Below are 27,347 nucleotides of genomic sequence, written 5' to 3'. Positions count from 1 at the left end.
AATAATTAAATTATTATTTATTTATTAATTTAATTTATTAATTTAAATCAAGTACTGCAATATAGTTACTAATTCATTAAGCATCATACTAAAGTACTGAGAGATATTTTGATGATTCTGTCTTTATTCTTCTCTTTTTAAAGCTTTGATGAAAATTCTGTTTTTCAAAATTAGTTTGTTAGCTACATTATTAATATTTGCAAAGTTTGAGATGACAACAGAAGACAATTTATAGTCAGATATTGACACCCGTTATATTTAGCTAATTAGCTGCACCCATTAAAAGCGACATTTTGACTTTCTAATACATGCTAGGACTTCACCATATGCTACTCCTATGGCATGGAATTCAACATAAAATAAGTCTGTCTTAGATCCTCCAAACAAAGAAGTTTTAACTGAGAAGCAAAGGATTTCAAACGATAAGGCAAACTTGTAGCAAAGATCACCATCATATTTTCTTTGATGTCCTACATGCAAATGTAACGGACACTCTGCCTCCAGCGAAATCTAGGATATTTTAAAGGAACTAAAAATCTACAAATTATATATAATTTATAGGAAGTTCTTACCCGGCATCCTGTAGAACAGTCTTTTACCGTTCCCATCATTTGTTTGTAAATATCTACTGTCTGAGGACCAGTCTAGGTGAGTGATGAAACTAAGTGATCCAACACACTCTCCAAATTTCTTATAGCGCTGAGCAACTCCATAAATATCAACTGAGCTGTCATTGCAACCGACAGCAAGGTAAGTTCCGTCTGGTGAATATTTTAACTCATGGATCGCCTCCTTCCGATCTTTAATATGCACAACTTCCGTCATATCTCTATAAAAAAAAAGAAGAGAGACCATGGGGGAAAAAGTCACTACAGAATTACTTCAGTTTTCCAATGTGTCTAAAATGACTATATCAAGTATTTATAAATCATAAAATAAATATAAATGATACAAGTAGTATCAATTCAGGAATAATTTTGCTGAACAGAAATATATGAGGACAATACATGCTAGAAGTAGGGGAAAATGCTAAAGTTCAGTTCCTAAATTACCTAGTTTTAAGTAGTTCAGAGATTCATATTAAATTTCCAAAGTAATACAATAACAGATATCAAGCCATGGGATTTTTATGATGAAGCTTCTTATAAGACTGAGCTTATTAAAAAAATGCTTAATTATAAACACCATGATATTCAAATTAAATTTTTATAATGAACCAAATATACAAAATTATACCCAGGAAATAAAGGAGACATTGATTTGCATTATTTCAGTAATATATTTGAATATATATCTGTATATAGCTACCACGTTATTTTTAGTTCAACCTCTGTGACCTCTTTGAATAGAACACAATTCTTCCCAATTAGCGATCATTTCAGTCAGCAAGGTTAAACATTTTTTTTTTAATTTTTATTTTTACTTTACTTTACAATACTGTATTGGTTTTGCCATACATTGACATGAGTCCACCATGGGTGGACATGCGATTCCAAACATGAACCCCCCTCTCACCTCCCTCCCCACAACATCCCTCTGGGTCATCCCCGTGCACCAGCCCCAAGCATGCTGTATCCTGCATCGGACGTAGCCTGGTGATTCGATTCTTACATGATAGTATACAAGGGTTAAACATTTTTTAATGATGCCTTATAACTGACTTTCCAGAATGATACAGGTACTGGTAGCGGCCATAGAAACGGATCAGCAGCTAAATACTGCTGAGTGTGAAAGCACATGGAGGTGGTGGAGAGGCAGAGAAGAGGGGGCGGCAAGGGAGGGGCAGGGAGAGGCGAGGGTCTTATTTCCAACTGTTGCCACAGACGTTTTTCCAAATAAATTTTGCATTATCCATCTGAAACGCTCCCAACAGATAATTTCAAGAATAGAAGTTTAAATGGCTATTTCCCAATTTTTACAGTTTCCAAATAGACTGTTCAAAGTAATAAAATTCATATTTCTTCCAGAAACACTAAGTATTTAACTTTGTTTTAGACTCATGGGATATGAATATGAACTCATCTTCTGTGAGAGATGGAGATAAAGTAATTAAACTTCATAACTAAGAAAATGCAGTGAGTGCTCAAAAGGTTATGTATGAAGTTCTATAAGAAACACTGAAAAAGGGTTAAGACTACAGGCAGGAAGGGAGTAAGGAAGAGTGATTCCTATCTGAACCTAAACCCTGAGGGGCTGGCTAATTATAAAAGAGGAGTGGAGGTTTTCCAGAAAGAACACACAGCACAAGCAATGCCAAGCACATGGCACATATGAGGAACAGAGCTTCCCACGTGGCGCCAGTGGCAAAGAACCCCCTGCCAATGCAGGAGCTGTGAGAGACGCAGGTTTGATCCCTGGGTCGGGAAGATCCCCTGGAGGAGGGCATGGCAACCTATTTGAGCAGTCCTGCCTGCAGAATTGCATGGAGAGAGGAGCCTGGCAGACTACAGTCCACAGGGTTGCAGAGAGCAGGACAAACGGGAAGCAGCTTAGCACAGCACACAGATAATACAAGGTGGAAACCAGAAAGTGGGGAAGTAATGACCTGATGGGTTAGAGACACACTGAAGACAGTGTGTAACGGGTCTGATATGTTACCAAGGAACCTGGGCTTTACCCTGGTGTTAATCATATAAAAAAAGAGATTTAAATCATCTTCTTAAGTATAAAAGGGAATAAGAACAAAACAAAACAAATGAAGTGAAAAAAAAACTTTTTTAAAGAAGCTTTCCTTGTCAACATCAGTCTTGCCTTACACTCTGCAACTTGCAAGGCCCTCTTCCTAAGCATAAACTAATGTGTTTTTAGCTACCTGTACCTTTCCAGTGACTTCTTCCTTTAAGTTCTAATTAAATTCATGCACCTTATCTCCCTTTCTCCATACCCATTCATCCATCTAGCCACCCAGTTCAGTTCAATTGGTTAGTCATGTCTGATCCATTGCGACCCCATGGACTGCAGCATGCCAGGCCTCCCTGTCCATCACCAACTCCCAGATCTACTCAGACTCATTCCCATTCAGTTGGTGATGCCATCCAACCATCTCACCCTCTGTCATCCCCCTCTCCTCCTGCCTTCAGGGTTTCCCAGCATCAGGATCTTTTCAAATGAGTCAGTTCTTCGCATCAGGTGGCCAAAGTATTGGAGTTTCAGCTTCAGCATCAGTCCTTCCAATGAACATTCAGGACTGATTTCCTTTAGGACAGACTGGTTGGATATCCTTGCAGTCCAAGGGAATCTCAAGAGTCTTCTCCAACACCACAGTTTGTGGCTCAGCTGGTAAAGAATCCACCTGCAATGCGGGAGACCTAGGTTTGATTCCTGGGTTGGGAAGATCCCCTGGAGGAGGGAAGGGCTACCCACTCCAGTATTCTGGCCTGGAGAATTCCATGGACTGTATAGACCATGGGGTCACGAAGAGTTAGACACGACTGAGTGACTTTCACTTTCCATCCACCCATCCATCCACTAATCCATTCATCTAAATCTGTATGGAGTAAGATTTTTAAGAAAATATCTAAAGCACAATTTCATAGCTTCTATTTTTTGTACATTATTTATTAAAGATAAGATCATTCCAGTATCAACCACAAACATTAGTTAAATTGCTCATGGAAAGTTCTTCAGAGTTATTTTGTCTTTTTTTTTAAGCTTTTGTTTGTTCGAGAGATTTACCTTGCCCAGTTAAGGAGAGAAATAAGTGTGGATATCTCAGGATGTCTCCTGCTTTCCACCACTATGCCCCTGCCCACCAACACTCAAGCACACACACACACAGACACACACACACACAGACACACACACAGACACACACACACACACAACAGTGATGGAAAGAGAGATTCTGACTGGTTTTATAGTATGTATTATGTGACCGTGCTAAGTCACTTCAGTCATGTCTGACTCTCTGTGACCCATGGATTGGAACCTGCCAGGCTCCTCTGTCCATGGGATTCTCTACACAAGAATAAAGGAGTGGGTAGCCAAGCCCTTCTCCAGCAGATCTTCCCAACTCAGGGACTGAACCCTCATTTCTTGTGTGTCCCGCATTGGCAAGTGGGTCCTTTACCACTAGTTAACGTGATTACATAAATCACAGATGTTGACCGCAGCAACAAAATTAAAAGACGATTGCTCCTTGGAAGAAAGCTATGAAAAACCCTGACGGCACATTAAAAAGCAGAGACATCATTTTGCCAACATAGGCCCATAAAGTCAAAGCTAAGGTTTCTCCAATAGTCATGTATGGATGGAAATTAGACTGTAAAGAAGGCTGAGCACCAAAGAATTGATGCTTTTTAACTGTGGTGCTGGAGAAGATTCTTGAAGAGTCTCTTGGACTGCAAGGAGATCAAACCAGTCCATCCTAAAGGAGATCAACCCTGAATATTCATTGGAAGGACTGACACTGAAGCTGAAGCTCTAATACTTTGGCCACCTGATGTGAAGAGCTGACTCACTGGAAAAGATCTTGATGATGGAAAAGACTGAAGACAAAAGGAAAAGTGCAGAAGAGAATGAGATGGTTAGATAGCACCACCAACTTAATTGATATGAATCTCAGCAAACTCCAGGAGACAGTGGAGGACAGAGGAGCCTTAACACACTGCAGTCCATGGGGTCACAAAGAGTTGGGACACAATTTAGAGACTGAACAGTAGCAAACAGCAGGATTAAGACCAATTAGAAGTCTACTATAGATGGTGGTTGCTCAGAGTTCAGAAAGAAGTGAAATGATTTGAAATATATAATATTAATCCTTACTGTTATAGTATATAATATATAGTATATGTTAAAGATATTGTAATTCTAATCTTATTCACAAACCTTAATCAAAATGCTCCTAGAAAACTCATAAGGTAAGAAAAATCAACAAGATATGGTGACTGAATTAGAAATGATAGTTAGAGAGAGAGGTATCAATGATAATGCCTAGTTTTTTGACTTATTCAAGAACATGGACTAGAGAGGCTTTTGCTAGAATAGTTCCCTGGTGGCCCAGTGGTTAGGATTCTAGGCTTTCACTGCCATGGCCTGGAGTTCCATCCCTGGTTGGGGAACTGAAAGTGCACAAGCCATGCGGCATGGCCAAAAAAAGAGAATATTTTTGAGTTGCTAAAATACTTATTAGAGATAAGAAATTATTCACCTAGTTTCTTCCAGACAATAATGAAAGGGTAAGTAAATGTATAAATGGAAAAATAACCATCACTATTTTCAATGTGTAGCAGCTTTTTGCGGAGAAGGCGATGGCACCCACTCCAGTGTTCTTGCCTGAAGAATCCCAGGGACGGGGGGGCCTGGTGGGCTGCCGTCTATGGGGTCGCACAGGGTCGGACACGACTGAAGTGACTTCTCAGCAGCAGCTTAGCAGCATCTTTTTGATAAAAAGTCTTAGGTGTTTTACATGCATTGTAAATTCCTGGTTGTGAAACGATGCAAACGTACTTAATGAAACTAAATTTTACTCATAAAAATGTTTTTTAAAAAATAAATTTTACTCATAAAAATGTTTAAAATGGCAAATTATACATTATGTATATTTTATCATAATAAAAAAAATTAAGAGAAAAATCTCAGCATATCTCATTATAGAAACCCACCCCAGAATAAAGAGTCATATCTATAGAAGCTCAGAAGTATAAAAGCTTGATGAATTAATATCTGAGGAAGTGAAAGATATTTTATACATGTTAAAAGAAAGAAACTGAGGTAGAAATAAACAGGCTGGAGAGATGGGTACAATAGGCTTTGTCAAGAATTATAAATCTCATCTTAGGGATAATGCAATGCTTTTATCATACTTTAGAAAGAGGAGGAATGCAAACAAACATGTTTTAAAAGGCATCACTATAAATGGAAAGTGGAAAAAGAACTTGAGGAAGCGAAATAGGAGATAGGGAGTATCAGATGAGATGCTATTTCACCAATCCACCAGAAAGAAGTTAGGAGACAGCAGAGGTCTGTACAAGAGTACAATGGTGAAAGTGAAAGTAAGCAGATTAATTTGAGAGCCACTTAAGGAGGTAGGTTAGTCAGAATTCTGTGATTAATTAGACACGAGAGACAAAAGAAAATGGTTTCTGGACTGGGCAGCTGGGTGGACGGTCCCATTATTCAGTAAACTAGATATGAGAAATATCATAAATACTTATTCTCATGAACACGTGTGGCTCTACAGCAAATTTTTAAATGACTGTACAGAAGTCAACTGCCTGCACCATATCTATAGATATTCAACACAAGATGTTAACTGCTTTAACAATTTCTTTAAACTTTCTAACTATCCAAATGAAGGAGGAGATGCAGGCACTTTTTACCAAAGCATAAAGCTGCAAACAGAAACAAAACTACTCACTCATTTTTAACCATTTCAAGGTCTCCTTCTCCCTATTCCATGGCGAAAGATCATTACTAAAAATCAATACTACTAAGAAATAGAAATCAAGACCCAAACTTGTCTCAAAACTTTATTCATTAATTTACTAAGCAGTCTTAATCTCCAAAACTAAAGTTTGAGTTAATTTTCTGACAAAGCCATTTTTATAAACATGTTTTTTTTTATATTTCATGAAACTAACATCTGAAAAATATGTTAATAAGGGAGAGGGAAAAGTGGGTAAATGTAAGTATTACAGACTCTATCTCACTTCACAGAAACTTGCTGTTTCCGTTTCTACCCTAACACATACCTTACTCTCAGTACAGTGAACGAGCCATCCTTCATTCCAAGGGCAAGATGGATCCCATCTACATTTACAGCTGCACAACGAATCGGTTCTTCCATATTACACCTCGCTATTAGTGCATGATCAACCAGGCTCCATATTCTGTAACATTTAATTAAAATAAAAGAGTAGTTAGCTGATGTATGCTTTAAAATGTTAGAATATATGAAAAATATTGGTGAAAATAATAATTTCACTTTAAGGAAGAAAGGTAAATCTAGGTTTTTAACTGCATGCTTTGTGGCAGAGAATTCTTATCTACAAAACTAGAAATACTGTTAATGCTTAAAATGACAAGTGTTAATAGAATCCTTTATTATTAAGACAATGTAATGACATTAATTTTTTCTAATCAGTTATTTTAGAGAGATGATTTCTACCCTGATCAAAGGGGACATATATATATAGTATACTGATATATGTATACACCATATTTATAGTCCTTTAACTTAAGAGTGACACTTCAGATTATGCAAATTCAGTCTTTTCCAGACTCTAATGTTAAAAAACTGTAACAAGTAGTAAAAGGTACCCATTGTCTGAAAGTTAAGAATTACACTGCCAAATAACCTGAACAAAGACCAAAATTACCAATGAAAATTAGTAACATTTTGAATTAAATTATAACAAACTTTTACAGATTATATATCACTTCTAGAGATTGGTCTGTTCAAGTTATGTTTCTTCTTGACTCAATTATCACAGTTATGCCACTAGAAATCTATCCATTTCTTCTAGGTTGTCCAGTTTGTTGGCATATAACTGTTCATAGTATGCGGTAACAACTTTTTTTTGTATTTCTGTGGTATCAGTTATTTTTTCCTCTTTTTCATTTCTTATTTTGTTTGGTTGGGTCCTTTCTCTTTTCTTCTTGGTGAGTCTGACCAGAGGTTTGTCAATCTGTTCATCTTTTCAAAATATCAGCTCTTGGTTTTATTGATTTTTTTCTCTTTTAAAAAATATTCTCTATTTCCTATTTGGTCTTTACTGTTTCCTTCCTTCTGCTTACTCTGGGTTTTGCTTGTTCTTCTCTTTCTAATTCTTTTAGGTAGTAGGTTAGGTTGCTTGACATTTTCTTGTTTCTTGAGGAAGGCCTCTCTCACTATAAATCTCCCTTCCAAAGCTGTTTTTGCTGCATCCATCGATTTGTTAAGTTGTATTTTCACTTTTCGGAGAAAGCAATGGCACCCCACTCCAGCACTCTTGCCTGGAAAATCCCATGGATGGAGGAACCTGGTAAGCTGCGATCCATGGGGTCGCGAAGAGTCGGACACGACTGAGTGACTTCCCTTTCACTTTTAAGCACTGGAGAAGGAAATGGCAACCCACTCCAGTGTTTCTGCCTTTGCATGTGTCTAACTCACTCTATGATTTCTTCTTTGATTTCACCATCAACACATCTATTTTTTAATAGCATGCTATTTGGTCTTGGGATCTACCAGCCTGGGGCCGCCCTGGTGGCTCGCTCAGCTCATATAATCCACCTGCAGTGTGGGAGACCTGGGTTCGATCCCTGGGTTGGGAAGATCTCCTGGAGAAGGGATCCTATCCCAGGATCCCAGGATTCTGGCCCGAAGAACTCCATGGGCTGTAGAGTCCATGGGGTCACAAAGAGTCGGACAAGACTGAGCGACTTTTACTCACTCACACTAGTTTCCAAGTGGTTGTTCTTTTCCAGTTTTTTGTTCTATGGCTGACTCCCAGTTTTATACTGTTGTGGTCAGAAAAGATGCTTGAAATAATTTCTATTATCTTAAAATTGCTAAGGCTTGTTTTTTGACCTAGTATGTGATCCATCCCAGACAATGTTTCAAGCACAATTGAAATAGAAGGGTATTCCAGCCTTTTTTTTTTTTCTTAATTGGATATCAATTAAGTCCAACTGATCTACTGTGTAATTTAAAACTTCTATTGCCTTATTAGTTTTTTGTCTGGATGATCTGTCCACTGATGTCAGTGGAGTGTTAAAGCCTACTATTACTAAATTACTGTAAATGTCTCCCTTCATGCCTGTATTTGTTTTATATATTTAGATGTTCCTATATTGGGTACTAGTGGTAAAGAACCCACCTATCGATGCAGGAGACGTAAGGGACGTGGGTTCTATTTCTGGGTTGGGAGAATCCCCTGGAGGAGGGCATGGCAACCCACTCCAGTATTCTTGTGTGGAGAAATCCCACGGACAGAGGAGCCTGGCAGGTTACAGTCCATAGGGTCGCAAAGGGTCAGACACGTCGGGAGCTTCCCACACATGCACATGTTGGGCACATATATGCTAACAAGTGTAATATTCTCCTCTGACATTGATTTCTTTATTACTATATGGTGCCCTTCTTTGTCTTTCTTTATGGCCTTTGTTTTAAAGTTTATTTTGTCTGATATGAGTATTGCTATCCCCACTTTCTGGCTGTTTCCAATTTGCATGAAATATCTTTTCCCTTCCCTTCACATTTTTCATTCTCTGTGTTTTTTGCCCTGAAGTGAGTCTTCTGTAGGCAGTATATTGGAGATTATTTTTTAAAAACCCAATCTGCCACTCTGTCTTTCAATCAGAGTATTTAGTCCACTGCCATTATGCAAAAATACGGAATGCTGGCTAGATGAAGCACAAGCAGGAATCAAGATGGCCGGGAGAAATATCAATAACCTCAGATACGCAGATGATACCACCCTTGTGGCAGAAAGTGAAGAAGAACTAAACAGCCTCTTGATGAAAGTGAAAGAGGAGAGTGAAAAAGTTGGCTTAAAACTCAACAGTCAAAAAACAAAGATCATGGCATCTGGTCCCAAAACTTCATCGCAAATAGATGGGGAAACAGCGGAAACAGTGAGAGACTTTATTTTGGGGGCTCCAAAATCACTACAGACGGTGACTGCAGCCATGAAATTAAAAGAAGTTTGCTCCTTGGAAGAAAACTTATGACCAACCCAGACAGCATGTTAAAAAACAGACATCACTTTGCCAACAAAGATCCATCTAGTCAAAGCTATGGTTTTTCCAGTGGTCATGTATGGATGTGAGAGTTGGACTGTGAAGAAAGCTGAGTGCCGAAGAATTGATGCTTTTGAACTGTGGTGTTGGAGAAGACTCTTGAGAGTCCCTTGGACTGCAAGGAGATCCAACCAGTCCATCCTAAAGGAAATCAGTCCTGAATATTCACTGTAAGGACTGAGGCTGAAGCTCCAATATTTTGGCCACCTGATGTAAAGAACTAACTCCTTAGAAAAGACCCTGATGCTGGGAAAGAGTGAAGGCTGGAGAAGGGGGTGACAGATGATGAGATGGTTGGATGGCATCACCGACTCAATGGTTGTGAGTTTGAGCAAGCTCTGGGAGTTGGTGATGGACAGGGAAGCCTGGTGCGCTGCAGTCCATGGAGTCACAAAGAGTCAGACACGACTAAACTGAACTGACATTAAAAGTAATTATTGGTAAGTATGTACTTATTGCCATTTTAATCAATTTTCCAGTGATTTATGTAGTTCTTTATTTCTTCCCTTTTTGTTTTTCCTTTTGTGGCTTTATGATTTTCTTTTGTAGTACCCTTGAGTTCCTTTCTCTTTGGTTTTTATGAACCTATTATATATTTTTGACTTTTCATTACCATAGAGTTCAAGTATATTAACCCATAACTATATCAGCATCATTCAAGTTCAAATACATTCTATAAGATTTACATTTTTATAACTCCCCTCTGACATTTTGAGATTTTGATATCTGATGTCTTATTTTACATCTTCATACTTATCCTTTTACTGTTTATTATAATCATAATCACTTCTACAATTTTTAAACTGTTTTAAAATTTACATGTGGTTTATTTAAGTGACCTTCAATCCTTACTATACATTTGCCTTTCTTATTGTGATTTTTCCCTTTCATACAGATTTTTGATTCTTTTCTGTTTACAGAATATCCTTCAATATTTCTTTCATGATAGGTGCAGTATTGCCCAAGTCTTCTTTGTCTTAAAATTCTTTCTCTCTCCTATTCTAAATGATAATCTTGCTGGACAGAGTATCCTAGGTTGCAGGGTTTTTTTCCCTTTCAGGATTTTGAATCCATGTCATTCCATTCTGGCCTGAAAAGTGTTCACAAAGAAATCAGCTGTTAGCTTTATGGAGCTTTCCTTGTAATGGACTCTTTTTTCTCTTGCTCTATTTAGAATCCTCTCTTTAACTTTTGTCATTTTAATTATGATATGTCTAGGTGTGGGTTTGTTTGAATTCATTTCACTTGGGACCCTCTGTTCTTCCTGTATCTGTATACCTGTTTTTTTCTTTAGGTTTGAGAAGTTTTTAGCTCTAATATCTTCAAATACATTTTTTATCTCCTTCCCTCTCATTTCTCCTTCTGGAACTCCTATTATGCATCGGCTGGCACATTTCTCTTTATCCTATAGGTCTCATAGATTGCTCTTTTTTTCATTTTGTCTTTCTGTCTGCTGTTCTGATTGGATGATGTCCATTATTCTATCTTTCAGATCACTTCTTCATCCTTTTGTGTCGTTTAGTCAGCTATTTGTTGCTTCTAGATTGCTTTTTGAGAAGGCACTGGCGACCCACTCCAGTACTCTTGCCTGGAAACTCCCACGGACGCAGGAGCCTGGTAAGCTACAGTCCATGGGGTCGCTAAGAGTCAGACACGACTGAGTGACTTCACTTTCACTTTCATGCATTGGAGAAGAAAATGGCAACCCACTCCAGTGTTCTTGCCTGTAGAATCCCAGGGACGGGGGAGCCTGGTGGGTGGCCGTCTATGGGACGGCACAGAGTCGGACACGACTGACGTGACTTAGTAGCAGTAGCAGCAGCAGATTGCTTTTTATCTCAGTAACTGACTTATCTATTTTTTGTGTTGTCTATTTTTGACTGGTTCATCTTTACGGTTTTTAATTCCTTGTTACAGTGATCTGCATTCCTATCAATAATCTTTTCTAATTAATTTAGCATTTTTATTTTACCTTTTTCTACTTGGGGTCTGGTAGACTGGTGAGCTCTGTTTCATTATTTGTAATCTTTCAGGGAATTTCTCTTGTTCTTTTAATTGGGAGTAGTTCCTCTGCCTTTTCATTTTACTTAACTTTCTTTTTTAAATTTATTTTTTAATTGGAGGGTAATTGCTTTATAATACTGTGCTGGTTTCTGCTGTACAATGTGAATCAGTCATAATTATACATATATATCTCTCCTCCCCCTAGAGCCTCCCTCCCACTCTGTCTCTATAAGTTTAGAAGAAATTGTTTTCTACTATAATCTTATAGAGCTGTTTTTATGTGTGAGTGTCCCTGTGTAGACTATGTGTGTCCAATGCCTTTGGTGCGAGGGTTGGTTTTGGTATGAATGCCAGTCACATCTCTTCCCAGGGTATGCTAGCCATTATCCCCTTGACAGGGAGGCAGAGGTGCTGGAGGATCTAGAGCCTGTTCAAGGAGTATAGCAGGACTTCCTCTCTGCTCCGCGGCTACTGCCACTCTGTCAGGGACAAGACGGCCTTCTCCGCTGCTGGAGTAGAAGCCCTGATGATTGGGTGTGACAAGGCTCTGCTGCCCTTGAGCATGTGCCCTGCCCCAAGGAAGCGAGTGGGAAGCAAGCGATGCTTGTGCACTCAGAGGACCTACACGCACCCTGTGCAGGAGTCCATGGCTCTGTTTAGAAGCAGGCTGAGATTATATCCCTGCCTCTTACCTTCGGCCCAGATCTGGTATAAGGCTGTGGGGCCGAACAGGCTGAGGCTGGGTGTCAGGGTGTTGTGGCTGCAGGAACTGAGGGGCTACACTGCTGCCAGAGATCTGGGCTGCCTCAGTGGCAGTCTTTGCCCAGGATCTGTCTGCCCCAGGTCGAGCACGAATCTGCAGTGTGCAGTGGGTGGCACCAGGGAACGCTGCTGGGAGGCCAACGGCTGCATGCTCCTGCGTGTGAAGACAATAGTCGCCACCACCCTAAGCCCCGTGGTCTGACTCTGTGTCGTTTCCCAGGGCCTGGCTGGCCTAGGTCTTGTGCCAGGCTGTGGTGGAGTGAGCGGGGCCAGTGTGCTCCACTCCGACTGGAGAGTGTGGGTGTGGTAGCAGCCACCAGCGCAAGGCTCTCTCCATCTTGGCTACTGGCAAGTCAGCGTGTGCACACTCCTTCAAAGTGAAGTCTAGACTTGAGGTCTCTGTCTGTCCCAATGGCTCTTCCAGAAAGCAAGGGGGCTTATCTTCTCTGCACTGGACCCTAGACCTGGTACGGCCAGCTTGTGGCTCAGCCTGCTCGCTCTCCAGGGCTAGGTCCTCCCATGCAGACTGACTCCTTTCAAATCCCTTCCAGGGGTGCAGGTTCCAACCTGATACTTTCATTTCCATCCTACCAAGTCACATGAAGATCTTTCTTGCAGCTCTGGTTGTACAGGAGTTCTGCCAGTTTCCAATTAGTTTTCTGTGAGAATGCTTCCATATGTAGATGTATTTTTGATGTATTTGTGGAGGGGAAGTGAGCTCCACATTTTCCTACTGTGCCATCTTGATCCCCCTTGTTTTTAATGTTTGAAAAAAATTATCGAAGGATCACATTTTGAGTCATGAGAAAATTATATGAAATTCAGACTCAGACTTCAGTGTCTACAGATCAAGTTTTCTGGGAACACAGCTACCCTGCTCTGTGTTCATACTGCCTGTGGCTGCTCTCATACGGCAGAGGCAGAGTTGAATGCTTACAGAACAGACGGTAGACGGTGGCACGCATCACCTCGTTCTGCTCCTTTGATGCATTACAAATTACACTGACACTATTAAAACCTGACAGAATCTCAACTATGTGTATTGTGACATCATGGCATTTTATTATTTTTATTTCCAATACATACCCATCATGTTGTAACAAGAAAGAAAAAAGAGAAAACTCTGAATGTTGTGTTTTAAGGCACAGTGGAGTGTGGATTACACAACTACTGAATTAGATGGTAGAGCATTATGTTTATTATTCAATGATATTATAGCTATCCTAAAAGAGTACAAAGGTACATTAACATTACCAGACTAAGCACTTATCATGATATTTTCAACTCACATGAAAGCAATGGTCAGAAAAATTAGAAAATTTAAAATCTCACTGTAACAGAATTTCTTTACACATTCAAAAATTAAAATGAGGTTTTGCTTAAAAAAACCTACTAAGAAAGTAAAAAAAAAACAACGAGTGGCTCATTTTTTAGACAAGCAAAGAAAGTTGCTTATTGGTAATGGATTAACTAAATCATTTTGGATTGTTGCAGCTAAAGAAATCTGTCCAGAAAAAATAAATTTGTTTAAGACAATTAGCCTTTGGGTGAGAACAGTTGCTTACAGAGCTGAGGGTTTGGGAATAACACTAACAGTTAATTAAAAACAAGGCAAGTACTTTTGAGTGGTTTTCCTAGAGTTTTGATAAGTCAACAAATGTTACTGTTACTACTAAGTGGTTTATTCGAGGAGTCAATACCAAGTTTGAAGTGATAAAGAATTAGCTTTTATGAATAGTTTGCATGGAATAACTACAGGCTAGAATATTTTCAAAGACACTAGTGAGAAAGCAGTCATCCAGCACAACGTCAAGTGGAATCACACTGGGGTAAAAAATATGTAGGGGGGAATGGCTTATAGACAAATTATAAAGCCTATAAAAAGTCAAGCTGTTTAAAGCCTTACGATTACTCACTGTACTATCTTTTCACAATTTTGCACACACACACAATCTTGAATCGTGTCTTTTAGAACCAATAATGTTAACAGTGAACTTCATTTTCTCCAGTGGATTTAACCATTGTTGGTTCTGAGTTTCTGTCAGGAACAGAAGCTAAAAATCCTGACTTGCCCTATAACACTTTCCAATTAAAAATTTTGCTATTCAGGGAGACACTAGTTTGGGAAAGATCCTGGTGTTCTTACTTGTTGCAGGTAGTAATACAGCCTTTCTTCTCTCGATCTTTGGCTTGACTGTGTCTTTTGGTTTGGCGCCCACCAAGAGGTGAACCCAGTTTTCAGGTAACACAATTACTTTTTAAAGGATCACCTTCCCTTTTTATGAAAGCAGCCAGTACCAGCTGTCCTCCTAAACTGGAAGGAACTCCTAGCAAATCGTGTGGGTAAAGTGTAACCCCACACCAAATTTCCAGGGCTACGGCATCTTCTATCTATATAAAACCAAGCAGCACAAAGACAGTAAGTGGCATGATTGATCAACATACCACTTAAAATACCAGTAGTTACCTGGAAAGAATCAGGTTGCATCTCCATCTCACTTCTTACACTACAGTAAATTTTACAAAGATTAGGAGTTAAACATAAAAAATAAACCCACTAATACACTAGAAGAATATACTAGAAAACTTTTTAACCTTAGGGAGGATTTCTCTATGCTAGAAAACTCAGAAGTCATAAAAGAAAATGTTGATAAATCCAGATGCATAAAACAAAATAACAACAAAAACTTTTTCATGACAAAAGATCTAAGCATAATAAAGAAGCAAGTAACAAGGTGGTGAAAAGTATTTGCAACTTACATTCCAAAGGTTTAATATCCATAATATGTAAAGAGCTGCTAAAAATAAAGGAGAAAGATATCTACAACGCACAAAAAAAAAGGCAAGAAATGTGCATAGGCCATAGAAAGAATTCTGTGGAACCAAGTATTTTTTACTTGTAAATATTAAAGAATTATGTGCTTTTCTGCTTATCCTGTGCAAATTTTATCTAGGATAATCAAACAGTTAATGAGGAGAAATTCTTTTTATACAAACATGGTAGCTAAAAAATGAATAATGAATGACAGAGTTAGAATATCACTACTTGAAACTCAATAACATAACAGATTTAGGTCACATTCTCGACAGGGGTAATATTGCCCCTCAAAAGCTAAAAATTAGTTCTTAAGGGTGAAAATCTTAAATATTACAGTAGTTTGTGGCTCTCTTAAGTGCTACAGTACAAATACATATATGTATATATACATACACACATTCATATTAATACATTCATACATATAATTTTTTGTGGTACTAAAATTTTATAGGGAAGGAGTGCAATTAGGGGGAGCAATGTCCTAAAAGTCTCATTAGGAGAGCAACATTTTTTTAAAAGTTTGAGAAGTACTGATCTAGATAACAACCATCAATGGCTGCAAATATGGCAAAAAGGAGACTACATATTACCATTAAACAAGGACACACATTACTACCTAGGAAATATTCTGAGTGAAAATTCCTAGCTGCATCTCATCAAACTCTAGATCTAACTATCAGTTTGCAGAATACAGGGAAGAGGGAATGCATTAAAATATACTATAGGTATTCAAATCCAGAATCTGGAGAACTCTAGAGGGCAAATATTAAGTTTCTTCAACAAATAAACATAAAGAGAAAAATCAAAAAGGGAAGAAGGGAAGCTATAGAATAAAAGAGATTTAAAGGACATATTAACAATTGCAATAAATGGACCTTATTATAAGTCTAATTCTAAGAAGCAAAAGGAATACAGTGATAACTGTATTGTGGTGGTGTTTAGAGTTATCTTTCACAGATACAAATGGAAATATTAATACAGATGAAATGGGGACAAAAGACAAAATCAAAGTAGGAAAAGTATCTCAACTGATATCGCTGATCAGTGCTTCTCAAACTTTAGTGTCTAGAAAACCCTAAATTGGTGGATTCCTTATACAAGGTCCTGTATAAGGCATGATAAATTTGCACTGCTTACTAGTTCCCTTGTAATGTTGATGCTGCTGGTCTAGGAATCACGCTTTAAAAACTACTGTCATAGACAAAAGGCTAATTGCTGCTTTCATATATAGACAGGTATTAGACCCTATATTAAAATAATTAGAAAAAGACCAATGAACTAAGAGAAAATATGCAAAGAGCTTAAACAAACAAGTCAAAGAAAAGGAAATATAAACGTCCTCTAAACATACGAAAACATACTCAAGATCCCTCAATATGAGAGAAAAGTGTATTTTTAAAACATAACAAGGTATCATTTGTCACAGTTCGGGGTGATTAGTGCTGGCAAGAGTGTGAGAGAAAAGGCTCTGTCACACATTGCTGATAGGTGTGTAAACTGTTATTGCCTCTGTGTAAGGCACTATTCATTAAAATTTAAAATGAATGTATCTTTTGAACACTAATATGTCAGGAGCCGTGTTAGGCATTACTGACAAAATAGAGGCACGGCCCTAAACCCCCTCCCTTTGTTCCGTAGGCATGGACCCGGAATGAAGGAGTTAGGTTTTGTGATTCGGACTTGTTTTTTCCTTTCCTCAGGAAGAGGAAAGGAAGAGACTGAAGAGAATATTAAGGTGCTTATTGCTTTTGAGAGGAGCATGAGAAGGCATAAAGCCTTCTGCAGCTGTGCTCAAAGAATAATTCATAAAGTTAATCACTGACATTTGTTCAAGAACTTTTAAAAAAAAGTGTTCCAGGGTGAGCACACAGGCCACAGCTTGAGGCCATGGGAAGGATTGCTATCTGAAGCCCATTTGTGAGAAAAGTATTTATGGCAATGGAGTTTGCTGAATTTAGGGCTTAGGAATAATTAAAATAGTTAGAAGCTAAAGATTTAAGGATTGCTGTAATGTTACAATATTCTACTATAGCTTATAGAAATTAGGGACTTTAGAGATATTATTAGCTAGAAGCCCTTTCTAAGAAATAGTGAGCTTAGGCTACTAGGGGCAAATAAACTGAGGAATGTGGTATGCAGCCCAGACATTAGTATGAGTTACAGTGTATTCACAAGGACACATGAGAAAAAGTAGATAAGAGAATTGCTGAGGAAGGAATTCATTTTGAGGGGCAACAATGATTTCTGGAGAAAAATAAATCTGGGTGAATGGGAACTAAAAATATCAAACCTCTGATCTAATGCTTTTGTAAAAGTATAAAAGAGAATCATAAGCTTGAAATAAACAGTCAGGTCAAAAAAACTGAGAGGCTGCCTCAGTTTCTCGCTGACACCGCCCATCCCTTCAGGTTGAATCCCTGGCTGCTGGAGCTGGACTCTGGCACTAATAAGAATTTATCACAGAAATATTCTTATTTACACATGGACTAAATGGCAAACGTACAATGATATTCACTGCAAGCACTGCATTTAGAAGTGCAAAACTGGAAGAACCTAAACTCCCACCAAACGATAGTTTAGCTGAATAAACCACAGTACACAGGGGAAAGTATACAGCTGTTAAAAGAGGAGGTAGTTCTGTATATTTTTATATGAAACAAACTCCAACTTAGGCTTTTAAGAGAAAAACCCAAATCTTACAAATAGTTGTTAATTCTATACCCTGTTGGCACCCGTTATGTTCATTTGTTGCTGATAAAATTTAAAACTAAGGGTTTTTTTTTTTAAGTTTTTCTTCTGCCGCTCTAAGGACAAAGTACAGCCTATGCAATTACCCTGTGATTTGCTCACCTGACTGAACGATCATCGCTTCCAGTCACGGCCAGAGGTTTAGTAGGATGGACAGCAAGTGCCCACAGCTCGCCTTCACAATGCCCTTGCATAATTAGGAAAGGCTTGTTTCTTTCATGAACCACAATTTCAAAAATTTCGCCATCCTGTGTTCCAACTAGAATGTGGTCTCCTCGCCAACACACACTCCTCACAGACAAACCTAGTCAAAATGGAATTGTACTTAAGATTAGTACTGTAATAACAGAATGCTAATCTGCCTAAACCCCTATTAATTTTTGTATCTTTTATACCTGAGGTGTAAGATAGAAGGAATCTTGGACCCACACATTTTCTTAATTTATCCATATTGTTTTCTATGTGAAACATTTCTTTTTATATACCCAGTTTCTACCCATCCTTCAGGACATACACTCTTCTTCCTCATTAGACAACATCAGTCATAGCCCGACTACTTCCTCAGTCAGAGTCTTCTAACACAGTGCATGCCATCCACATGGGGCTACCCTCATGTGCTTAGTCGCTCAGTCGTGTTCGACTCTGCAGCCCCATGGGCTGTAATGCGTCAGGCTCCTTTGTCCATGGGGATTCTCCAGGTAAGAATATTGCACAAGGTTGCCATGCCCTCCTCCAGGGGATCTTCCCAACCCAGGAATTGAACCCATGTCTCCCACATTGCAGGTGGATTCTTTACCATCTGAGCCACTAGGGAAGCCTATAACTACCACCATGCTGCTGCTGCTGCTGCTAAGTCGCTGCAGTCATGTCCGACTCTGTGCAACCCCATAGACGGTAGCCCACCAGGCTCCCCTGACCCTGGGATTTGCCAGGCAAGAACAGTGAGTGGGGTGCCATTGCTTTCTCCAACTACTACCATAGAATTGTTTTATTTTTCTCTTAGAATAATCTGATTTTTATGTGTCTATATTTTACTTCTTCAATGTGCTCATAAAATCCTTAAGAAGAAAGATTTATACTTTTTCTGTATATAATCCTTTTTGCAACCTCAGGAAAGCTGGTATTTCCCTCAGTTTCCTTATCTAGATAGTATGGTCAACAATGAGCTACTGTGTAACTTACAATGTTATGAGAATCAAATAAGAAAAAGTGTCAAATTATTTTATAAACTTTACAGTACAAAAGTGCTCAGCAAAACTCATGAAAACAATATAACAGCTAACATTTACTGGATGATCATTATGTACCAGACACTCTTCTAAAATTTTTACATATATTAGCTCATTTAATCCTCTGAGCTATTTTTCTCGTTTTACAGATGATGGTATGCAGCCCAAGGTCACATGTCTAATAACTGACTAAAATATGGCATAAATATATACCTGTGTACTTCCAATCCTACTCTTATAATACAACACTAGTGGGTAATATGTTTACTTTTGTAGTGAAAGACTGTTTTATTACATCAATTTTTTAAAATCCTCCAAAGAAAAAATTATATCCTGGTTGCTGACAAATTTGGATGGAGGAAAAACACACATACATGCACTTAAACAATCTTAAACAAAAGTCCCTCTAACTCTCAACACACTATTTTCAACAGTTTATTTGCTAAAGTTACATTTAGCATTCAAATAGCAAAATATTTCCAAAATTTAAGGTTACCAAAGTAAGTACTTATCACATCTCTCTGTGGGTCCCACTATAGCTGGAATCTTTGTCATAACAGTAAACTTACACAGTCTTCAGGCAAAATTTCTCATTAGCAGAAGGATTTTAATTAAATGTATCCAGTATGAAGGAACAAATGTAAGCCTCATTTATATTTATAAACATGCTTTAAGTTTACTAAAAGAAAGAGGCAGCCCTTGGTGTAGCTGGAATCTGCCAATAATGAGATAACTGCTTTGCTATTACCTTTGTACCCCTGGTCTGTTTCCCTGAGATCAATCACAGTAATTGGTTTAAAAGTTAAATCCCAAAGACGAATACAGCCATCTCTGCCACCAGTAGCAAAGCCTTCTTCACAAGCATTCATGCTAAAAATTCCTGCCTAGAAGAGGGAATAAAATAATTTAACAATATATGCTTTTTAAGAAAATACACTACATGTGACAGTAGAAATCCACATAAAACTTCTCGACATGGCAAAAGAACAGTCGAATGCATCAGAAAATACAGATGATAATCCAGAAATAGATCTAAGTATATATAGGAACTCATATATGACCAAAGCGGTATTTAATGATATAAGAGAAAATGAAGTTAAACCTATAACATATACAAAAATGAATCAGACAAAACCAAAACAAGCAGACAAAATTCTAACTTTAAAAAATAAAACAAATATGTTAGAAAAGAGTCAAAAGAACACTTACGTAACTTTGGGCTGTGAAAGACCTTTATGGCAGTTGTCCACAAGCCATAAAGGAAAATTTTTAAATTTTTCATATGAGAAAAGATATCAGAAGTAAAAACAAACAGACTGGGGAAATATCTGCACTGTGTATGACTGTCAAAATGTGTATGTATATGTCAATGTGTATGACTAACACACAAATAAACAAAATAAAATCCAACAACAATAACCAAAAAAAAAAGAGCAAAGGATAAGTAAAGTCGATTAATAGAAAAGGAAATTCAAGTACAGTTGACCCTTGAACAATGCAGGAGTTTTGTGGAGTCAAAAATTCTAGTATAACTTAGAAGTGAACCTCCACATCCAAGATTTCTCCATATCTGCAGTTCCACAGTATCTGTGAATCTAACCAACCACAAACTGTGTAGTACTACAGAGCTACGGTTTCTCCAGTAGTCATGCGTGGATGTGAGAGTTGGCCCATAAAGAAAGCTAAGAGCCAAAGAGCTGGTGCTTTCGAACTGTAGTGTTGGAGAAGACTCTTCACAGTCCTTTGGACTACAAGGAGATCAAACCAGTCAACCCTAAAGGAAATCAATCCTGAATATTCAATGGAAGGACTGATGCTGAAGCTGAAACTCCAATACTTGGGTCACATATGTGAAGAGCCGAGTCACTGGAAGAGACCCTGATGCTGGGAGAGACTGAAGGCAGGAGAAGAGGGGGACAGAGGAGGAGATAGTTGGATGGCACCGTCAACTCAATGGACATAGGCTTGGGCAAACTCTGGAAGATAACACACAACTGAGCGTAAGCGTGCACGCACACGCGCACACATGCAGTATTTACCACTGAAAATCATCCCCATACAAGTGGACCCTTGAGGTTCAAACCTATGTTGTTTAAGGGTCAACTGTAGTCAGTAAATATAAGAAATTTCACAAATCGATGGGAAAGAAAATTAAAACAAATAGTTAATATTTTTCACTTAGAAGATACGCAAAAATTTGTAATAGTGATCATGTCCTGGGCTAATGACTATGAGGAACAAACTGGGAAAGAAAATTAAATAGTTAATATTTTTCACCCAGAAGATAAGCAAAAATTTACAATAGTGATCACGTCCTGGGCTAATGACTATGAGAAACAAACTGGTATTTTTATACTGATGGTACAAAATGTGAAATGCCACAACTTTTCGCTAGAATCTGCTATTTCTGGTCTTCAGACATTTTGCTGAAAGCAATACCTGCTCTAAGCAGTTCTTAAGTATACTTAACACGAAATGTATTATATATTTAATAGTGATTCATATTAATATGTGTGTGTGTGCTCAGTCATGTCTGACTCTTTGCAACCCTATGGACTGTAGTCCACCAGACTCTTCTGTCCATGGGATTTCCCAGGCAAGAATACTGGAGCAGGTTGCCATTTCTTTCTCCAGGGGATCTTCCTGACCCTGCGACTGAACCCACGTCTCTAGTATATCCTGCACTGGCAGGTGGATTCTTTACCACTATGCCACCTGGGAAGCTCTCATGTTTATATGTTTAATAGCTTTTCTACTTGAGATGCTCCTGATAACAATATGGTGGCTCTATGCCCCCTAGTTCCCTTCACTATGTGAGGGACCCAACTGCTAAAAGGACCAAATCAAAAAACACTAAAAGGTTTTCTTTTTAAAAAATTTTATCTTGTATTGGGGTATAGCTGATTAACAATGCTGTGATAGTTTCAGGTGACGAGCAAAAGGACATGCATCCATTCTCCCCCAAACTCCCCTCCCATTCAGGTTGCCACATAGCATTAAGCAGAGTTCTATGTGCCACAGCAGGTCCTGGTGGTTACCCATTTTTTTTTATTTTTTTGGTTATCCATTTTAAACGCAGCAGTGTGTACATGTCCTTCCCAAACTCCCTAACTATCTCCTCTCTCATTCTTCCCCCTGTAAGTTCATTCTCTATGTCTGTGAGATTCTTTCTGAAAAATCACTAAAAGGTTTTAACAAGAGATCTTTTTTCCTGGTTTGGTAATATATTATATGAAAATCTCATGAAGTACAAAAATTTTTGTCACCCACTTAATCAATGATATTAAAATTGAAAAGTTAATATTATTCTAGAACTATCCCCAAATTTCCCACTGGTAAATTAGCCACAAAAGCACTAGTTTTATTCTAATGTGATTAATCTAGAATACTTCTAGGTTAAATTTAACAAGCTTTTTCCAATAATGAAAAGGACACCATAATAAAACAATGGTTTGAACAAAATACTAATTATACTAGTTTAATTGCATAATGTTTCTTCATTGAAATATTGAAAACAAACAGACAAATTAATTCAATTGTAATAGCAGTTTTCAAGTAACTGAATTGATTAGAATGTCTGCTATTATGGAACTTTTCATTCTAAGACAAGGAAGTATGTAATTAATACCTAAAAGTATTCAAAATATTTAAATATACTTACAGTATGAGCTCCTTGTATTGTTCGTATAAGATTGATTCCTTTCCAAACATATATATCCCCATTGAGTGCGCCAGAATATGTTAATTCATCCCTTGCACAGGCCAGGCACAAGATGGTCTGAAGGTCACCAGTCTTCCCAAAGACCCCTCGTTTTGGGGTTAGAGCATTTCCACATAAACTCCAGAACTAAAAGTACATAGTATAATCAAATTATCACAGAAGGCTCATAATATAAATATTTCCAGTACTTTGATGCTATATCAGCACGGGAGACGAGAAACCACCAATGAAATTCCCTTATGATTCAATAGCATTCAGTGTTCACTTCCTTAACCTAGTGCCATCACTAGCTACATCACAGCAGATAAACCACTGGTTTCGATCCTTACTGTAAGAATAAAGGGGGCTGAACTGGAATATTTTTTAAAATATGCTATTTCCCTTAGTTTTCTGGGAGAAAAAAACTACATAAACTTAGATTAAAAAGTTGAGAATAAGTTACCAATGAAAGCGAAGCTAATATTAATTTCTTTAGTCACCTTGGTATTTCAAATGCTCAAGAGCCACATCTGTCCAGTGGTCACTCTATAGCAGAGCACTGAGGTGGATTCTAGAACAACAGTTCTTAACTCCTGCTGAGCATCAGAATCATTTGAATACCTGGGCTTCACTCTCCAGAGATTCTCCCTCAGTACATCTCAGTGGGAGTTAGGGTATACTATGCTTTAATTTCCCCCAGATGATTTTAATATGCAGCTGAAGTTGATAATCACTGATTTAGAAGAAAATAACAGACTGAAATTGGGACTTACTGAAAGGAAGAGAACAAGCTATACTTATGCACAGAGATCATGAAGCTTTTAAATTTAAATATCATTAAGTTTCATTGATGAGAGCATTCATTAGCTATTTGAATGGATAAGTCACAATCTTTTGTCCTTTGAGGCTTCTAATTTTACACGCGCGTGTGTGTGTGTGTGTGTATGTGTAAATTGCAGTGTGATGTGTGCTTGGTAGCAGAGAATAAGTAATCATGACAATTATAAGTAAGACTCTTCCAGTACCTTGATATGTTTTACACCACAGCTGACAAGTTTATTTGGCTGGTATAAATCCCAAGAAATATCAAATATCTGTAAAAAATATATATATCAGATTCACTGTTAAGACACTTATTTTGAGAATCATTTAAGAGTCCTGTCCAAAAGCCCAAATATCCCAAAAGTCTACATATCAGAAAACAATATTCCTCAATAAATAAAAATCAGAATTTTACATTTCTATCAGAAATTTAAAAAATCCTATCAGAAATAAAGTAGCAAAACAAAACAAAACTATTTCTTAGTTTCTATGAACCATATGAAACAACTACTGGAGTGAGAATTAACACCTCTATTTTTAATTAAAAAAAAATTTTGGTCTATAAATAACAAGAATGATTCAACAGAACTAGGGCATGAGGCAGGTACCTGCATAAATTCTACAGAGGAAAGATAATGAACAGAACATACACTTAACACTTTTGCAGCTAGAAATAAAAATAAGAGAACATTTTTGCAGCTTTCTATCACAGAGAACTACTTATATAAAGGATCCAAATATTTATTTCACAGTAAAAATTCTGTTTCCAGTTTTTTATGTTGTTTAAATTTTCATTATTGTATAAATTTTGGAAATCCCCAGACTTAATTTCTAAGACTCCATAAGTTATAAACAAACAAATCTTTGTTACAAAATCAAACAAGAAAAAACCCAGATGAAATAAAATATGCATTAGAAATATGAACTTTAACAATAAATAAAAGAAAACAATATTTGAAAAAAAATTTTATAGCAGAAAAGACAATACTGCTCTATGGTAGTCTTCACCATGTTTCTTTGACAACTGCCTGCATAATCACCTAATATGCTACCACCTCCAAAAATTTCCAAAGTGATAGTTTTTAGTGACAATGAAGAAAGGACACATCTTAAAAATAAACATTTAGCAACTCACCATAATACAGATTAAATGAAAAACATACTTTAAAATACTTTTTAAAGTACCTTTAAAGAACCTTTAAAAATACTTTTAATCAGTCTATTTATTAAGTCCAAAGTACTAATGTGTGAAATGCTTTGATCTAAGTAAGTCAGAATACATAACTGTATAATAAAATGCACCTAACACTCTAGTAATTATCTGAATTGTTTGCATATAACAGACCTCTCTGAGAATATGCCAAAACCAAGTTTATCTTCCAAAATATAAATGCATACAAAAATTTGTATACAACTTTTACTGATTCATAGATTAGCCCCAAATAGAATCAATGACTATAGCTCCTATGCTAGTTCAGGTTAGGATTTTACTACACACCAAAAAAAATCAGACATTTTTAAGAGTTTATGACAAAATTTTTGATGTATTTTAATAAAAGTACTATAATATTTAATTAAAAAGCTGACTATAATATATTCATTATGTTAATTTCATACAACATGGAATAAGGAATACATTTTTAACAAGTTTCCAAAGTGAAAAACATTAGGTCTCTAACATAATTTCAAATTTACACACACAATATTATTTACCCTAACTATAATACTTTTATAATAAATCAATGATAAACCAAACTAAATAATAAATAGAGCCTAGGCATGACCCATTCAATTTTTTAATTTAGGTCTGGACAACTTAAAACTAATCATTTTTGCCGAAGCAAACACTGGATTAAAGGTTTTGTGCTAAAACTACATATCAAGTTATGTTTTTGAGTATTACAACACATATATGCATTCTAAAATTGTATAAGTACTTTCAACTATACTTTAAATTTTTAATTACATACAAACAACCGACAATAACAATAACAAAACACAGAAACATAAAATCCCCTAACCCTCCTCTGGCTTCTTCCCACCCAGTACCCTTTAGAAACTCCAAGGCAGAATACTTACTCTATCTGTGTGACCTGGAGCCATAGATAACATTTTCCCTCTTTTCCAGTCCCAAACGCAAACTGCATTCTTTGAATCAAGTCCAACTGAAACCAAGCGCTGAGTTATGGTTAAGAAGTCCGGAGGGCAAGGGAAATAAAAAAGCAAACAAATACAAAATGAACCAAATTATAAACGGCAAACAAATACTACTCGTGGCTATTACAAACATCAAAACTTATACACATATTTTACAGACCTCACAGAAAGGCTGGATGTGTTTCATCTTTTTAATATTTTCATATATGTGTAGCTTTTCCCATTAAGAAACAGAAGAAAGACTTCCATTTCTAACGGTGGTGGTGGTGGTAGAGTCACTAAGTCATGTCTGACTCTTGCAACCCCATGGACTGTAGCCTGCCAGCAGGACTGACAAAACACCCTATTATACACCTCCTGCTAAAAGCTAAAATTGCTAGATAAAATGTAAACACATCTTCTTTACATGCACTTTTGAGTTGCCAAGGAATTAAGAGAGAACAAAACCAAAGTGATTTTCTGTGGGAATCCTAGAAGTAGGAGAGCTCCTATGCCCACTCAGTTCTAAAGTTATCAGCTAACTCTGGGAAGCCTGATTTTTGTTCTGCAGGCTGAAGACGAATAGAAGATAAACTTTAGGGCCTGCCCAAGGCAGGGAATTGAATCGCAGACCTTTGGCTAAAGCAGTGAACTCTTCAGAGTAAGGGAGAACAAGAAACCATCCCTTTTCAAAGAGCGGAGCAGCAATGCACAATGGAGGAGAAAACCTCCTTTAAAGTGTGTGGCCACAGTGACCTTCACATGGTTGGAGGGTCTAAATCCACACTGATCGTGAATCCTTCAAGTGAAAACTTTCATTCAGAGTGGTCCTAAAGACTGCAGAGTTCTTAAGCATTTTCAACAATGGCGCACAGGTAAATACAAATTCTATGTGGAGGACTGTTCCTGTAATCCATCCCTCAAAGAATTCCTACAATTAGTAATTCAATAAAAATAAAACACACAACCTCATACCCGACAACCAGAGGAAATAAGGGACCATAAGTGAGAATCAGCAAGCTACTAAAAACAGCAAAATCAACCTTGAAAAGCATCAGACATTGAAGTTTTTAATTATGTTTATTTTTCATTTCTAGAAATTGTTTGCTTCCTTAAATTTGCTGGGATGCTCTTTGTAATCTTCCATTCTTTCCCCATATGAAGATATTTGGAAGCGTTAGATTTTATTTTTCTACTCATGTGTGCAGAGTAGGTATTTGGGAACTTAGAGAGTATCTCTACTTATGTGAGCAGAGAAATAAAAATTTAAGCCTTCCAAATATCTTCATATGGGGAAAGAATGGAAGATTACAAAAAGCATCCCAGCAAATTTAAGGAAACAAACAGAATTTCTAGAAATGAAAAATAAATAAGATGTTAAACTCAGTAGAAGTTACATAGGCGATGA

General features: G+C 37.3%; 1 protein-coding gene across 4 annotated transcripts in view; it reads right to left on the bottom strand.

Annotated features, from left to right (window-relative positions):
* The window catches only part of EML5 (EMAP like 5), a 152,548-nt gene that overhangs the window by 91,912 nt on the left and 33,289 nt on the right, over positions 1-27,347 (bottom strand). For all 4 annotated transcript variants that reach the window (XM_068965460.1, XM_068965459.1, XM_068965457.1 and 1 more), the window contains exons 3-9: positions 25,883-25,981; positions 24,007-24,075; positions 22,943-23,128; positions 20,030-20,165; positions 18,155-18,356; positions 6,693-6,830; positions 573-829 (exon numbers count right to left, since the gene is read on the bottom strand). In XM_068965460.1, the coding sequence (XP_068821561.1) occupies positions 573-829; positions 6,693-6,830; positions 18,155-18,356; positions 20,030-20,165; positions 22,943-23,128; positions 24,007-24,075; positions 25,883-25,981 (1,087 nt within the window). The remainder of the gene's footprint in view (positions 1-572; positions 830-6,692; positions 6,831-18,154; positions 18,357-20,029; positions 20,166-22,942; positions 23,129-24,006; positions 24,076-25,882; positions 25,982-27,347) is intronic.

This window comes from Capricornis sumatraensis, chromosome 2, assembly GCF_032405125.1.
Source record: "Capricornis sumatraensis isolate serow.1 chromosome 2, serow.2, whole genome shotgun sequence".
In the NCBI taxonomy this organism is placed as follows: Eukaryota; Metazoa; Chordata; class Mammalia; order Artiodactyla; family Bovidae; genus Capricornis; species Capricornis sumatraensis.
The sequence above is the reverse complement of the archived record's forward strand: the minus strand, read 5'-3'. Positions and strand labels throughout refer to the sequence as shown.